This window comes from Amyelois transitella, chromosome 18 (assembly GCF_032362555.1).
Source record: "Amyelois transitella isolate CPQ chromosome 18, ilAmyTran1.1, whole genome shotgun sequence".
Lineage (NCBI taxonomy): Eukaryota > Metazoa > Arthropoda > Insecta > Lepidoptera > Pyralidae > Amyelois > Amyelois transitella.
Window position 1 is genome coordinate 7716341 of NC_083521.1, and position 17541 is coordinate 7733881.

Sequence of the window (17541 nt, forward strand, 5' to 3'; positions counted from 1 at the left end):
TCATGTGAAGTAGTTTTCTTTTGCTGTTTATTATTAGGGGTAGAATAAATAAGCCTGCATTTCTTTGTTTACTTCTCTAGTGAATAAAAATTCGTGTTGAGTTGATTGGTGTTAGTGTTCTTGATGGTTTCGGGTGACGATTCCAATGGTGGTCGATTATCCCGCAAGACTGCAAGATCCCCAAATCGCAAGTGCAAAAAGACAGATGCGAACATAGCGAAAGGGTCTGCGTTGCGAAATGATGCGCAACCCTCGGTTCATAAAAGGAATCTTTACGTTGTTTCGTTCCCAATTATAATCCTGTTTAACGTACTCAGGTCAATTTTGTATCAGTTATTCATAATTTTTAAGTATTTGTATTCGGCGTCGAATCGTTTGATGCACAAGCCTCGTAAGAGCGGGGAGTGCAACTTGGAAGTGGTGGTGAAGGACGGTGTGGTATCTACAGAGGTCATACATAGTGAAGAAATGGCTCACATACACAATGTGGGCCCCGGAGACCCTCTTCTAGCAAAGCAGAAGCATCACCATCGGAAAGCTTTTGAGTACATATCAAAAGCTCTCAAGATTGATGAAGAAAATGAGGGTAAGTTAATCACTGTTTGCATTCATGAATGTTTACAGACCCTTGCAAATTCAAGTACCAAAATATTGAATTCAAAATATCAACTGATTGTATGGATACATATACATACATGTTGTCAAGAATTCCAGTAGATACAGAATGTGGCATGTTTTACGACTGTATTAATTTTATCATTTACCTAACTATAAAATATTGTCAATTTTATATATAATATTAGTGGGCCTTTCAGTGTTTTCAAGACTTGGCTCTGTCTACCCTGTAAAGGATAAAGATGTGATTATATGTATGTTGGCATGTTCTATAGCTATGATATTCTATGACGTGAGGCTAATGAATTTTGAATTGTATATTTTAAGATGTCAATGCCTTCAGTCGTCCCATGAAAGATCAATAATATGTTCACACTAAAGTAACCAGCTATAGGTATATTAAATTATGAGTCAGAGTCATTCACCCTTTGTTTAAACCACCCACACTAATTTGGGTTCAGATTAAAATTGCTATCATATGTCAAGGATAATGAAAATGAAATTTAAAGGTAGCATCACACTGGTTAGTATAAATTTGTCATTAAAGGTTTTTTTTTATATTAAAATGCCTCATTAAGTAATTAGCCTAGTATTGTACAATGAGAGAAAAAAGTGTCAAATTGAGAGATAAAATCTCTGGAAGCAAACTGTGCTTGCTGATTCTTTGCCTAAGAAAATTGTAAAAGTCAATCAAGGGATAGTTGTATGAATTTGGTTAATTTTTCATTTAGTTCATGGGCTAGCAAACTATCACTATCTGAATTTCAATTCCATTAGTAATCCTTAGACAAAGGTTACTTATAGCTTGATGGACTTATAGTTTATGATAATGATCTCTGCCTACCCATCAGGGAAAGAGGTATGGTTTATATACCTATGCATGTAGGATATCATTTGTTTCATAAAATTTTAGTGATAATTACTTTTAACTCCGTTTTTCTTATCTCAGACATCATAAGACATTAAAAGCAGAATTTATAAGAGAAATAACATTCATGCCAGTCACGGGCTTAATTTCATAATAAATCTCCCCTAACAGGTCAAAAGGAGTTAGCAATAGAGTTATACAAGAAAGGGATCTATGAGTTGGAGCGAGGCATCGCCGTGGACTGCTGGGGCGGCCGCGGCGACGCCTGGCAGCGGGCGCAGCGGCTCCACGACAAGATGAAGACAAACCTTGGGATGGCCAAAGATCGCTTGCACTTCCTCGGTATGATTCTGATATACACAGATTTGCATCTAGGTAGATACCGCATCTGATTTGCAATTGACGTCGCTCCGTCAGACGTATTTAATGTTCTATTTATTTAGTTACAAAAGTTGAGTTAAAATGCAGTCAGTGATTACTGGTGTTCCTATTTCTTAAATGGCGAATGGTCGTGGTTCTATATCGAGAATAGATTCAGCGGCTTGCAGTGCCAAATTCAAAATAGACCTCCAATTTTAGATTTGAAAGTAAATCTCAAGTTTAGCAATCACTATCTAAATTATAGATCGGAAATATGTTTATAAGTTATCGCCTATTATTTATCGTCAAAATAGTTAGAGATATCACAAACGCGGCTAAGTTGGTTGGGTTTGTTTTTAGAGGGATGAAAACGGCGGATCTATCTAGTTGCTTATCTGTGTTGGTAGACCAATGATGTTTTTATTTTTGTAGATCTGGTCTGAGCGTAATGTATTTTGATTTGTCCATACAATTTTACCACGTCACTAATCTATTTTCATAATAAATAATTTTATGCCCCATACCGTGGTAATTTCTCGGTGATATTTAAAGAGCTCCATAAATATAAATGGATATGAACATAAAATAAATCGGAAGCACTTACCGGTCGCAATAAACTCTGAGCATAATTATTATGTTATGAATGATTTTATTTAAATTTCGAATTGTTAAAATTGAAATTGTAGTTTAATGGTATCTTGAAAAAGAATATGACTAAACGCGATCTACAAAAATAAAATTATCACTGCACCGCTATCTAGTAAGCCCCGCTATTTATGTTACAGAATTGGCTGTTTGTGGCATGCTCTGCTTGTTACTATTATTTTAATATCTAATACATTTTGAATAATATAAATATTTATCTGTAGCAAACCTAGTGGCTCTCAGTAAATTGGGAGTTGAGAGCGATTCCGAACGACACGACAAAAGGCCTACGGAGTCTCCGCTAAAGGTGCGCAGGCCCTTAGAAAAGTCGAAGACTACGTTACTCGCGCATACAGAAAGTAACAGTGGTCATACGAAGCCATCGAACGAAGGTAGACCACTATACCAGTATTGCTTAGCTTCGTTTGACATAACCTACTGCAAAAAAAATAACAGAACTTCACATTTGGATTTTTGAATTTGGAATAACCCAATAACGATTAACAAACTGGTCTAGGGTTTAGTTTGTTTTGGTTACGTCATTCTGCTTGTAATTGGTCCGCTTTATGCATGTGATCGCTTTTGCAGTGTGACGCGGTGATGTGAGGTCAATGATCTGTCATAAATGCTTTGCGTGCGTTTGTTGTGCGCCTATTGTAGTCACCATAAAGACTGCCCTTCCCATAAACACGCTTCTAATCAAAGTGAACGACGCTATGCAAGTTTTATGTACTACTAGCGACCTCCGGCTTTACACGGGTAGTATATACATTTATAGATATAAACCTTCCTCAGAAAAGCCTCTTACAAACATTTGAAACAGGAACAAAATCCGTACAAACATACAGACAGAGAAAAGAGAAAATGGAGATTTTATAATATGTAGGTAGGCACTAATAAATAACTAGAACATTTTAAATTAAATCTCGCTAACCAAACCACGTTATGGATATGAGTCTTAGTTTAATTTAATGGCTCTAATCGAAAATTTGAACGTGAACGTCGCATCCTTACACCAAAGACTTAGAGCCCCTCACACCGGGCGTCTTTCGATCGTCGTCGTCTTGTTAGCGTATACGCGGCGTGCATATGCATACGTGCATCATGCATGCAATGTATGTGCATCATGTATGTAACCTGGAATAACCCGTACATCTTCACAGTTTGATCCAAAGGTTCGACTGGCAGAGAATACCTTGTGGCATTAAGTCCACCTGTTGTAGGTACATTTTACGTGCATAAGTTTAAATAAATAAATAACATATTGGGTACTTTTTATCCCGAAATTCATGGTAGCGGAGCCCCGGGCCGCAGCTAGGAGGATATAATAGGAAAGAAGTTGATTGTTTATTGCACTTGTACTTTGCAAGGGAAGACGTGACTATATGTTTGTATGTATGTAGACTGGTAGATTATAGTAGTAGCTTTATCAGAGGCATCATACTGATTCTTTAGTTTCCATAGTCTAGGTATATGCTACGATATGTAGGACACAGCTCAAATAAAAAAAAAACGATTTAACGCTTACTTTTCCTTATATTTTGTTGTCCATATAATAGTGATGGTCGATCAAAACTCGAAATCAATGTTCGTTTTGTATCTTACATTCATTTTAGTGCTTAGAAAGCGAAAGTACTGACATTCGTGTCAGTCTTGATCGTTTCACATGATTTATGCCAATGGATTTGTCGTCTTCAATTTCCTCTGAAATAAATGGAAAGCTATCAAGTGTTTTTTTATTTTTTTACGCATAAATACAAATACATACATATGTACATATATAATCACGTGAGGAAGACTGAGCCAACCATCTTTAAAATACTTAAAGGCTACGTCCAGCTGAATGATATATGTACCTAATTGAGATTCAAATAGTGGTTGCTAGCCCATCGCCTAAAAGAAGAATCCCAAGTTTGAAAGCCTGTCACCATTTACGATATCCATGAGAAAGAGATGGAGTGGTCCTATTCTTTATCGTATCGTCTAGGCTTTCCCCTGCCAACGTTACCATTTATGGAAATTACTTTTCACTGTGATCCGAAAAGGTGATTAGAGATATCCTAAATATTTATAAAATTTATTTTCCTAAAAATGGCATTTGGTACAAGGGCACTACTTATTTCTAGAGAAATTTCTTCCGGCAGGCCCACGACAGGAAATTGTAAAGAAAGCATTGTTGCTCGTGTACATAATAATATATACATATAATAAAACAGTTAAAATATTTGGTCTGTACATTTAGTATTTTTGACTGAAATGGATAGAGAATTTTTTTTTTTACATTTTTTGTCTGTCGGTCTGTATCTTGACTGTATGATCAAGATTCAACTAGAAATTTACGCGGACAAAGTCGCGGGCAACAGCTAGTTAAGATATAAACTTTTTAATTGGCTCTTCTCCAAAGTTTACCTGTGATAATTTTATCAGCAACAACTTCCGTAACTGTTACAAAAATAAACAACCCAAAATCGGGAGACGTGTCTCCGTTTAGGAACGGCACAGATTCCGTGAATAGACAAACATTTGTGTTGTGACCTGATATTCGTGTTTTCGAGAATACACTCTTGGACTATATTTAACTACATACATACATACATACATAAAATCACGTCTATATCCCTTACGGGGTAGACAGAGCCAACAGTCCTGAGCGGACTGATAGGCCACGTTCAGCTATTTGGCTTTAAGATAGAATTGAGATTCGAATAGTGACAAGTTGCTAGCCTATCGCCTAAAAAAAGAATCTCAAGTTTGTAAGCCTATCCCTTAGTCGCCTTTTACGACATCCATGGGAAAGAGATGGAGTGGTCCTATTCTTTTTTGTATTGGTGCCGGGAACCACACGGCAATTATATTATATTTAACTAAGGTGACATTATTTCGTGATAGAAAAATGCTATGACTAATAAAACAACAGGCCGTAATTCCAATGAAATAGATTTGGCCAAATGAATAGATATTTCAATTGCAATGTGGCGCAGCGGTAGTGCGCTTGTCTGTGTCACAGTTCGTCCTGGGTTCGAATCCCGGCCAGGGCATGATGAGAATTCCTCTGATTGGCCTGGGTCTTGGATGTTTATCTATATAAGTATTTATTATTAAAACAGTACCTTTGAGTAAGTATCTCGTTAGACAAGTCTCTAACTTAACTAAGGCTAAGGCAATCCGTGTAATTTGCCCCGTATATATTTATTTATTGTGAGATATTGGTTCAGTAAGTGTAGGTGATACTTATATGTGATTTTATTTTTACAATCCTGCTTTTGATTGAACGCAGCTGATCCAAAAACACAGAATCTCAAAACTTTAGACATCTTAATTTGTGCGTTTTATGTACGTATGTATTGCTACTTTTCTACACATACGATAATTCCATATTAAGAGGTCTGGTTTCAACTTTGAGGCAGGCACGAGCCTCAAATGGCCTTGACTCACTCCACTCGGATTAAAGTTATAAACAAGTTAAGCCGGCAGATGGCACTTTGTCTGATGCGATATGAGAGAACAGTTTCTGGTTGGTAGGTACCTAACCTTATTTGAGTTTTAACGTTTTGTTGTGGACAACTTTCTGTTTTTGTAATCATTGCATATTTTGTAGATATAAAGAAGAAGTTAATTGAAAAATTGATAAAATTATATGAGGAAAAGTACGGTACGGTTAGCTCGGCAAATATTTAACAATAAAATATTAACAACAAATTCCAAAACATACATTTACATATACATGTTAGGTGTATACCATCCTAGTAATGGTTGCAATTGTGACAATTGTTTTAGAATTTTTTTTGTGCGTTAGCCTTAATTTTCCTGATGGTGTGCAAAATGAGGTTTAAAGTGGTATAAGTATGTATATCCATATAAGACATTTCGATCAAAACTACTTGATTGATGATAAGACCAGCAGAAATTAAAAAAATAATAATTTTAGATTTCTGTCTGTCTTGTCTTTATGTCTGTTTGTACTTGCAAAACGCGAAAACTATTACACCGATTTGAGTGTGATTTTCCAACTTAGAAACTAGCAAACAAAAAACTTTTTAAGTGAATTTTTACGGCGAACGAAGTCGCGGACAATATCTACTTCCAAATATTATGTACTTACTTTATCTACCAAAACAGCTTCTTTTTGCCATAATTTCACTGGTCATATGTCATTTTCACTAACAGTAGCCGGCCGCAAGTTGACCACGGGCGGGCGTCGCGTCCCCAGCGGTGGAGGTCCCCTTATGAAGTCACAGACGTTACCACGCTCAATGGGCCGGTCGTCATCGCAACCCAACAGCTCCAACGGCAGCTACAGCAGATACCCGGTCAAGCCCGCGTCCACCCCGCCGGCTGTGAAACGGCAACTTTCTGTAAGTACTTAGGTACTTCATGACAATTAACTACGTGCTTTGTTCTATTAATCTTTTTTTTTTCATACTACTTAATTATTCTGTGATTATTTCGTACATACATAGGTACTTATAATCACGTCCCTTGCGGGGTAAACGGAGCCAACAGTCCCGAAAAGACTGTTAGGCCTCGTTCAGCTTACTGGCTTAATTTAGATTCAAAGTTAAAGCCCTTATTCACCTTTTAGGACATCCATGAAAAAGAGATGATGTGGTTCTATTATTTTTTATAGTGCTGATGGTATTCACACAACACTCAACATTCGGAACTCTTTTATCATCATGGCCTATATTTTTAAGCTCATTTTTTTTAAAGTAGGATAGTTACTTTAAAAAAAAGCTTAGGGCTTCGTTTGACTGTATCAAATGGTGCCCTACGCCTTAGTGATATACTTATTGTAGCTTTTTAATGTGAAAATATTTGGTCAAGTCTCACGTTAAAAAATTAATCCTGCCTTGAGAATATAATAATGCTTGAACTTGGCTTTGTTTTTTATTCTCGTGGGAACTCCCAGTAAGCCAATGAATTAATAAGAACTATTATTTAGAGGTGTAGCACTACCGTTGTATTTATTGGCGTAAATAAATAAATAAACATTGGTAAAAGCTTTCAAAGCATAAGTAGGTCTCGTGACAAAAACCGATGAACAGGTTTAAAACAAGAGTAAAGTATATATTTTAAACTTATTATGTTATACTACTGTTAACAAGGTTAAATGAAACTATTTACGGATTCACGAATAACCTTAAAATAAAATATTCCTTTTTTAAATTTCAAATACCTGATGTATTTTTTTTTCTTTATGATACTTAAAATTAACATAGTCCTTGCATTAAATACATACATATATACATACCTACATATAATCATGTCTATATCCCTTGCGCGGTAGACAGAGCCAACAGTCTCGAAAAGACTGCATAAAATCCCTACTTATAGTATAAATGCGAAGTAATTAGTTTTTTTTTGTTGTCTCTTCACGCGTTATCTGCTGAACCGATCTTCTTAATATACATAATATATATATTCTGGAGAAGGATATAGTGTATTTTTCATCCAATAGTATAGTTCCCGCGGAAATTGCGAAAAAGTGCCGTGTGGTTCCCGGCACCAATAAAAAAAGAATAGGACCACTCCATCTCGTTCCCATGGATGTCGTAAAAGGCGACTAAGGGATAGGCTTATAAATTTGGGATTCTTCTTTTAGGCGATGGGCTAGCAACCCGTCACTATTTGAATCTCAATTCTATCATTAAGCCAAACAGCTGAACGTGGTCTTTCGGTCTTTTCAAGACTGTTGGCTCTGTCTACCCCGTAAGGGATAAAGACGTGATCATTATGTATGTATGTATTGCGAAAAACTTGTGTTCTTTTATGTAGATGTAGGTAGCTCTAAATTAGCGCAGGCGTAGCTGCGGTTAGACACTATTGATACATATTATACCTACTGTCAGCATTGGCAATATGTTAATTTGATGAAAACAAAATGAACATAACAACAAAACAAGCAATTACATAAGAGGAATATATTACTTATACAGTCAACAACAGACTATCCTACCAAATTTACTGTGAATTCGCCTTTATTGACGCGCCTTAGAGTTCCATTAAGTGTAACTTGTGCGCTGTTGACTCTACTTACAATGAATGTGCTTTCGTTATGCTCCGTGCATGCATTTCATGCATGTCAAACCTTGGATTGTAATAGGATTGAAAGCGAACATGTATTTTTAACCGACTTAAAAAAAGAAGGAGATGAAAATCTGCGATCGTATTTTTTTTTTATAAACAAATTCAAGTCTGCACCTTGTTGAATATTTTTAAGAAGTCATATTTCTTTTGTTTATATTTCTGTTATGATGTTTCTACATTCAATGATACATACATATAGTCACGTCTATATCCCTTGCGGGGTAGACAGAGCTTCGTTCAACTGTATGGCTAAATAATGGATTGAGATTCAAATAGTGATAGTTTGCTAGCTCGTCGTCGCTTACAAGAACAATCCCAAGTTTATTAGCCTTTCCCTAAAACACATGTAGTGTTTTAGGGAAAGTTTTTTCGCAATAATTTATCAAAAATTCGTCACATTCCTAATTGAGAATTAAAAAAAATCTTTAATCCTTTAATCTACATTATAACAATTTGTAGAAGATTGGTATAAAGACAAGTGATTTACGTAGAACAAATGAGTCGAAAAAACAGTAAATTGAAATTTTCTAGATAAAATCGCAATTAACTCTATTAATTAATCAATCTGTAGAATTAGCCTACAAATTCACGGGCGTTTCGAGGATTCCATACTTCCTTAATTACTCGTATTTGACCTCCGAGCCGTTGTAGCAATTTTATAATATATTTTCGAATTCATATTTAAATAATTTTTATTATGGGACATTTCAAACATCACTTAATAATTTACGTCAAATAAATTATTTAAAACCAAGTTTACTGCAACTTCCAAAGCATCTGTGCAGAAGAAGCCGTAATAAACTGCAGCATTTTTAGTGAGTGAAGTCCAATAAAGAGCGAATTATTCGTGCACGTATACTAGAAATGACCAATTTACGAAATGTCCTTTTTAAAAAGAGCTCTTTAGAGAAATTCTCATTTCGAGTAATGTGTAATTTTTGGTGAGTGGACCGTTTTGCGTAAGGCTCGTGTCATAGCCACGTACAAAAGCTAATACATAACGTAAAAAGCAGCAGCCCTAAGGTCGCCGTTATTTCCGCGCCGATGAAGCGAAAAATATCAAATGACTTCCGGTCGTCGACAGTCGATGCACAAAATTAAAAGAGAACAGATTTGACTCCTCATTCTGTGCGAAATGTATTTTATATAACCCACGGTTTAATTCATCATTTGCAGAGAGACATTAATCTTGATAAAACCGGACACCTGAACGTGGTCAGGCAATCTTTCAAGACTGATGGCTCTGTCTACCCCGCCAAGGATATAGACGTGATTGAGAATGCCTTAAAAAATTTAGTCTTCCTGTAAGTAGTCCACAAGTTTCCCATAAATAAATCCATGATTCTGACATATTATTTTAACGGCCTCTTTGGCTCAGCGGCAGTACGCTTGTCTGTGACACCGGAGGTCCCGGGTTCGAATCCCGGTCAGGGCATGATGAAAAAAGAACTTTTTCTGATTGGCCTGGGTCTTGGATGTTTATCTATATAAGTATTTATTATAAAATATAATATCGTTGAGTTAGTATCTCGTAACACAAGTTTCGAACTTACTTCGAGGCTAACTCAATCAGTGTAAATTGTCCCGTATATATTTATTTATATTTATATTTATATTTAATAACCAATAAAAACCTTAAATGTTAAACGTTATGCGCGTCACACAAAATATTTTATGCAAAGTTTACATGTGTATCAGATCAAACTACAATGTAATAATTTGAGACTAATATCTAACTGAATATTAGGCAATTATAGTACTCAGATATTTTCCTTTAGTCAGCTCACGACTTCCAAAAAGGTGATTCTACACTACTGTCTAATTATACACTGCGAAATGCTCAGGTTAGAGCCCTATGTTTTCGCTATCTCATGTTGTTGAACAATGCGGCATCCATTACGTTACAATCAGCTGACTGCTGACTTTTGTATGCGGACCATTATGAGAGTCCAGCTTTTGTTCACACTTGTTAGCTCTGTTTTGATCAATAAGTTAATGTGTATTAGTTTTCTGACGTATAGTTTCCGGCACCTAAAGAAAAAAAACAATAGGACCACGCCATCTCTTTCCCATTGATGTCGTAAAAGGCGAGAATGAGATATGCTTATAAACTTGGGAATCTTCTTACAGGCAAGATGGGCAAGCAAACTGTCATCGCCTCAAACAAAAATCCCAAGTTTATAAGCCTATCCCTTAATCGCCTTTTACGACATGGATGGGAAAGATGTGGAGTGGTTATATTCTAAAGTTTCGGAAACCACACGGCATCGGCATTAACGCCATCAGGAGCAGAATAATCAATATCAATCATCAAAAGATCACGGCACGTACTCGTATTGCGTACGCGAGAATACATAAATGGTTATAATAATGTGTGGGCGACATTGCACCGCAGGTTTTAAAAGTGGAACTCGCCCACAGACTAATATGTAGCACAGAGATGACAATGAAATAAGTGAAAGTGACGTCATTTTATTGCCCTCAATTCGATAATTCAGACGTTCGCAACGAACTTAATGCTACATTTGTTCAATTTTGTTTTACTTTCTTGATCACGAGATGGCGATTTAGAAAAGTAAATTCAGGTCGGACGGGTTTTGTTTCGTGACTATTGTTTTATTTATGAGAAGACAATTCGGTACTTTATTTATAAGATAGGTTTTAAACTTACTGTAGGGTTTCGCGTTTTACATAAATAATTATAAGCCTTATAAATTTACAATACCGATATCTACCTTTTATCTAAGGTAAATAAATAATACATGCACACATACATATAATCACGTCTATATTCCTTGTGGAGTAGACAGAGCCAACAGTCTTGAAAAGACTAGAGACTAGAGAGATAGGCCACGTTCAGCTGTTTGGCTTGTAATAGAATTGAGATTCAAATAGTGATAGGTTGCTAGCCTTTTACGACATCCATGGGAAGGAGATGGAGTGGCCCTATTCTTTTTTTTATTGGTGCCGGGAACCACACGGCATACTCAGACTCCATCGACAGACATACTCACTGACTTACATATACACATCTAAACGAATAAATCTGACTATTGACTGAGACGACGACTAGACAATATTCGTCTTGAACTTCTTATCTTGAAAATCTGGTGTGTTTTTATTGATTGTGACTGACCGACCAGACCCTTAGCCCGTTCATGTATCAATGAGAAGAAAGAACTATATTTCTTTGTATATTAATTGTATGTTGTTTTCGACTAGTGTCGCCATGTAGGTACTTACATTGTTTGCTAGACTATCTGAAGATTGCCTAGAAGTTTTATGTCCTTGTTTGGATACAGGGCTATTGTTGACAGACTTACATCATAGCCTACTTCACTCAATAAAACCTATGCTTATGTCATATATATACTTGTATGTTTACTTTGCAAGGCAAGGTCAAGATAGTTACACAATTTTGAGGTCATAAAGAGTGTTAATACTGATTTTTTAACAATGAGACAGGCATCTTTCAATGGAATTTAGATGGGATAAATCGATCGCTTATGAATTGATTTTTAAGCAGACTTAAAAAATGAAGGAGGTTCCAACTCGTTAGTTTCTTTTCCAATCTATACTAATATTATAAAGCTGAAGAGTTTGTTTTGTTTGTTTGTTTGTTTAAACGCGCTAATCTCAGAAACTACTGAACCGATTTGAATAATTCTTTCACTGTTAGATAGTCTATTTATCGAGGAAGGCTATAGGCATACATTTTATCCCGGATTTTCTACGGGAAACGTCAACAATGCAGGTGAAAGTTGAATGAGTCGGCCATCTGCGAGCTTTCCACGCGAACGCTGCGCAAACCAACAAAGATATAGTAAAACAATGTACTAAAGATGTGAAGTACTCATTTTTTGCTACAAAAAAGTCCGCGAGAGCATATATCTATCTCTTAAGGTTTACTTACAATAACCACTTTTATGTTCATTTTTTAAGATTATTTTTTCATTATAAACATAAGTTATTTTGAAACCAATTTTCTTTAATTCAGTATTCATCCTTATCCAAATAAATATGTTTATTACTTTCGGCTTTTCATGTAGACTAAAATTGCCATTTACAGTATATAAATCAGACGAATAGGTTTTGAGATATAGTCGTTATAAGCAATTTGCAGCGAAACATTTAATACGGCGAACCAGCGTTCTTTCTAATACGCGTGACCGCCTGACCCTTGATAAAGCCGAGGAGGATATTTGCAAAAATAAATATGATGCCCAAAATAACTATTCCACGCGGACGAAGTCGCGGGCACAGCTAGTAATATATATATGTTTTACATATTTGATATTGTAAAAAATATAATATATAAAGACTTTATTGTACTTTACAAATTTTAAACATACATACGTACATATTATCACGTCTATATCCCTTGCGGGGAAGACAGAGCCAAGAGTCTTGAAATTCAGCTGTTTGGCTTAGTGATAGAATTGAGGTTTAAATAGTGACAGGTTGCTAGCCCATCGCCTAAAAGAAGAATCCCAAGTTTGTAATCCTATTTCTTAGTCGCCTTTTACAATATCCATGGGAACGAGACGGAGTGGTCCTATTATTTAGTGCCGGAAACCACACGACACACACCCATCTCTATCATGATTAATTTTTATGAATTTTATACCAAAAGATAGATAGATAGACTCTTTATTGCACCATAAGAAAAAGAAAAACAGAAAAAAAAACACAGGTAATGAGGTTTTTTCATTAGCTAAAGAATAATTTTATTTATCACTTCCATTCACTCTTACCATTACCATCACCCATTAACATCATACTTCTCTCACTCTATCACATGTAGAACGCGTATCAGGTGCCGGCGAACGGGTCTCCTATCCGCCGGGCGGTGGGCGGGGGCTCGCAGCGGGGGACCCCCACGAGGAGTCGTACCCCGCAGCCCCCGCTGTCTGTCAGAGGAGTGGACCCTAAGCTGGTGCAGCTTATTTTGGACGAGATCGTGGAGGGGGGGCCGAAGGTTCATTGGGAGGATATTGCGGGGCAGGAGGTGAGATTAATTTGTTTATTTTTAAACAGATAATGGTTTACGAGTAGTGTATGAGAGAGATGGGTGAAAAGCAAGTTAATATTTACAGTTTCTGCCTACCACCATGAGAAATAGGGATTATTATCTATATATGTAAAAGCAACTGAAACTATTCCAAAATTTCTTACGTACTCCTGAAACTCTGTTAATATATTTCGTAAATGAAAGAGTATTTGTATATAAAAAAAAAAACAGTATTCCAATAATAGTTTTCAACTCAGCATAAGCCAGCTATTAACAATTAGTACACTATTTCCATCACTTGTAAATGCTTTTGTCCTTTTCACACTAAGGTATTGTCATATTTCCGGTTTAAAAAAAAGACATTAATTTTATTTTCAGGCCGCTAAACAAGCTCTACAAGAAATGGTGGTGTTGCCATCTCTAAGGCCGGAACTATTCACGGGATTGAGGTCACCAGCGAAGGGATTGTTGTTGTTCGGACCCCCGGGAAATGGTAAACTTTTTTTATGTTATTTTTTTCCTTTTGCTTGGTGTAACTTTATTTAAGGTTGCAATTTAATACTGTGGCTCTCATTATTACGTTTTCTCAAAGCTGTTGGATTCTTGGACCAATTAACGATATCATTATATACTATCACGACTATATCCCTTGCGGGGTAGACAGAGCCGATAGTTTTGAAAAAACTGAAAGACCACGTTAAGCTGTTTGGCTTAATGATACAATTAAGATTCTAAAAGTGATAGATTGCTAGCCCATCGCCTAAAAGAAGAATTCCAAGTTTTTAAGCCTATCCCTTAGTCGCCTTTTACGACATCCATGAAGGGAATGAGTTGGAGCGGTCCTATTATTTTTTAAATTGCAGCCGGGAACCTCACGGCCGAACCACACGACGGTAACGATACAATAAGCCATATATACGACACATTGTCGACATAGGCCTAGCGTATAAAAAAAATTTTTTTTCGACTTTAAAAAAAACATTTCAATTAATCAGGTAAAACGCTGCTAGCGCGGTGCGTTGCAGCCGAATGTTCAGCTACGTTCTTCTCCATTTCGGCCGCCACTCTTACCAGCAAATACGTCGGTGACGGTGAGAAAATGGTGCGGGCGCTGTTTCAAGTCGCCAGAGAGTTGCAGGTAACTTTCTCACTCAGTATTTAATGTGTCAGACGTCAAGTAAAAGGTTACTAGCGCGTTGTGTGGCAGCCGAAAGATCAGTTAGTATGTTTTCCATATCGGCCGCGACTCTTACCAGCAAGCATGTTGAGAAGGGTGTAAAAAAAAGTGCGGGCGCTGTTTCAAGTCGCCAGAAAGTTGCAGGCAACTTTCTCACTCAGTATTAAATGTGTTAAATGTGAAGTAAAAGGTTACTAGCGCGTTGCGTGGCAGCCAAAAGATCAGTTATTTTGTTTTATTTATTTGTTTAAACTTTATTGTACAAAATACAAATGTATAGCACAATTGGCAGACTTAATGCTAGAAGTATAATATTATCTGCCAGTCAACCATTGGGTCTGACAGAGGACTTTTCGTTTTCCATATCGCCGGCGAATCTCACCAGCAAATATATTAAGAAGGGGGCAAAAATATGGTGCTGGTGTTTTAAGTTGCTAAAGAGTTTCACTCATAATACTGTCCAATGTTTTCCTTTTAAAATTAATTTTAGTTTTAATTTTTACAGCCATCAATAATATTCGTGGACGAGGTGGATTCCCTCCTCTGCGAGCGTTCGTCTGGCGAACACGAAGCGTCAAGGAGACTGAAGACGGAATTTTTAGTGGAATTCGACGGGTTACCCGCGGCGGGAGCTGATAGGCTGATCGTAATGGCGGCTACCAATCGGCCGCAGGAGTTAGACGAAGCAGCTTTAAGGTAACTAGTTCACATCATGTGATGGTTTTTTAGGAATAGACTTTAATAATGTAGCATAAGACTGAGTTTCCAGTGGAATTTGATGGATTACTAGCGGTGGGAGCTGATAGGCTGATCGTAATGACGTCGCTAATCAGCAGCAAGAGTTAGTTGAAGCAGCATTAAGGTAAAATTTTTTATGAAGTCTTTTTTTTTTTGGTCTATATTGAAGTGTCAGACTAAAGTCAACATACATACATACATAAAATCACGCCTCTTTCCGGGAGGGGTAGGCAGACTACCTCTTTCCACTTGCCACGATCTCTGCATACTTCCTTCGCTTCATCCACATTCATAACTCTCTTCATGCAAGTTTCGGGTACTTTTGACATGACCCTTTACCAGGACGTCCTTAATTTGATCAAGATACGTTCGTCTAGGTCTAAAGTCAATAGCGCTTCAATTTAGAAAAAAAAGTTTTCTTTTTCAGTATCATCTTTAACTTCTTTTTCTTCGTCTTGGCATACTTCTCGGGTACACGGGGGCACCTTTTGATCATGATATAGGATTGAGTAAGTCAGGGATTTACATGAACCTACACCCGTCTGATAACATGCTCGCCTTAGTTTTAGATATTTATAGAAAGATATTACTATAACAATGGACCTTTTATTTCCAGACGGTTTCCAAAACGGGTTTATGTATCGTTACCAGAACTGCGGACACGGTCGTGTTTATTGAGAAGAGTGCTCGCGCGCGGTTCAGCGGCTTCAGCGCTCACTGACGACGAAATAGAACGACTTGCAGCGCTTACTGATGGATATTCAGGCAGCGATCTCACTGCGCTGGCGCGGGACGCCGCTTTGGGACCTATCAGAGGTGACATTATTTTTATATTTAAAAAAAGGAACGTTTGAAAAAAAGTGTTCTGAAGCGGCTTCAGCGCTGACTGGAACTTCGCTGTCGAATGGATAATCAGAAAGCGATCGTATTGTGCTAGAAAAAATGACAATAAGATGAATAATTGTTTTAAAGTTCGATGTTCTACTATGAAATAAATAGAAAAACTTGGGAAATAGCATGTTTCATCAAAATTCGTGATTTAACTTTTATTGACCAAATAAAATAGCCAAGAATTGTCACATAAACCGATTTGAAACTTTTGCAGTGCATCATACTATTAATTAATATAATATTACAAGTGCATTAAACGCGCACGTTACGTGCATTTATTTTATCTCGTACGTTTCGAATCGTGTTACAATGATCCGTGGTCGTGTATTATTTATAAATAGATTGTCACATTAATTCGTTAGTACCCAGCTCACGATCTTGTGATTTGGTGTTCATTCCACATACAAGAAAGCTTAAAAAAACTTGTGTCCTATTTTCAGAGCTAGACCCAGAAGAGGTCAAATGCCTGGACCTGTCCCTGGTGCGGAGCATCACGTTCCAGGACTTCATGGACTCCCTGAAGCGGATCCGCGCGTCCGTGTCGCCGCTGAGTCTGGTCGCGTACGAGAAGTGGTCGGTCCAGTATGGAGACCTGGGACTATGAGGATGCAGAGGCGGGCAGTACAGGTGAGTTGCTGTTAAGCTGAGAACACTTACCGGGTTCAAATCCCGGCCAGGGCATGATGAGAAACGAACTTTCTCCGATTGGCCTGGGTCTTGGATGTTTATCTATGTAAGTATTTATTATAAAATATAGTATCGTTGAGTTAGTATCTCGTAACACAAGTTTCGAACTTACTTCGAGGCTAACTCAATCAGTGTAATTTGTCCCATATATATTTATTTATTTAATGAAAGGAAACCTGGACATTCAGGCAACTGGATAGGTAGGAAACCATGATTCAAGTTGGATTAGGTTCTCCTACAAGGTTATCAAAGAGTTGGTTGGTGAAAAAACCTAACTTATCTCCTCGTGGATTGTAGTCATAGGCAGACCTCAGGACTGTCTCCAAAGGGGTGAGGATGCAATCGGAAACACTCAGGGAGCATGGTGAGTACAAGTAAAACTACTCCTGATGAATCAGGCACTAGGACTATGGACCCATTTTTTTCAAGACTGTTGGCTCGGTCTACCCCGTAAAGGATAAA

General features: G+C 37.1%; 1 protein-coding gene across 5 annotated transcripts in view; it reads left to right on the plus strand.

Annotated features, from left to right (window-relative positions):
• LOC106130111 (spastin) overlaps positions 1-17541 on the plus strand; it is a 26276-nt gene continuing 8735 nt past the window's right edge. For 3 of the 5 annotated variants that reach the window (XR_009657252.1, XM_013328880.2, XM_060949320.1), the window contains exons 1-10: positions 1-586; positions 1655-1825; positions 2713-2880; positions 6656-6843; positions 13380-13583; positions 13965-14079; positions 14582-14724; positions 15269-15459; positions 16118-16317; positions 16833-17019. Coding sequence is in view for 4 of the 5 variants with exons in the window: in XM_013328880.2 (XP_013184334.1) it covers positions 124-586; positions 1655-1825; positions 2713-2880; positions 6656-6843; positions 13380-13583; positions 13965-14079; positions 14582-14724; positions 15269-15459; positions 16118-16317; positions 16833-16996 (2007 nt within the window). In the remaining variant the exon portion in view is untranslated. The remainder of the gene's footprint in view (positions 587-1654; positions 1826-2712; positions 2881-6655; positions 6844-13379; positions 13584-13964; positions 14080-14581; positions 14725-15268; positions 15460-16117; positions 16318-16832; positions 17020-17541) is intronic. The other 2 variants (XM_013328897.2, XM_060949321.1) reach the window with 2 other exon arrangements.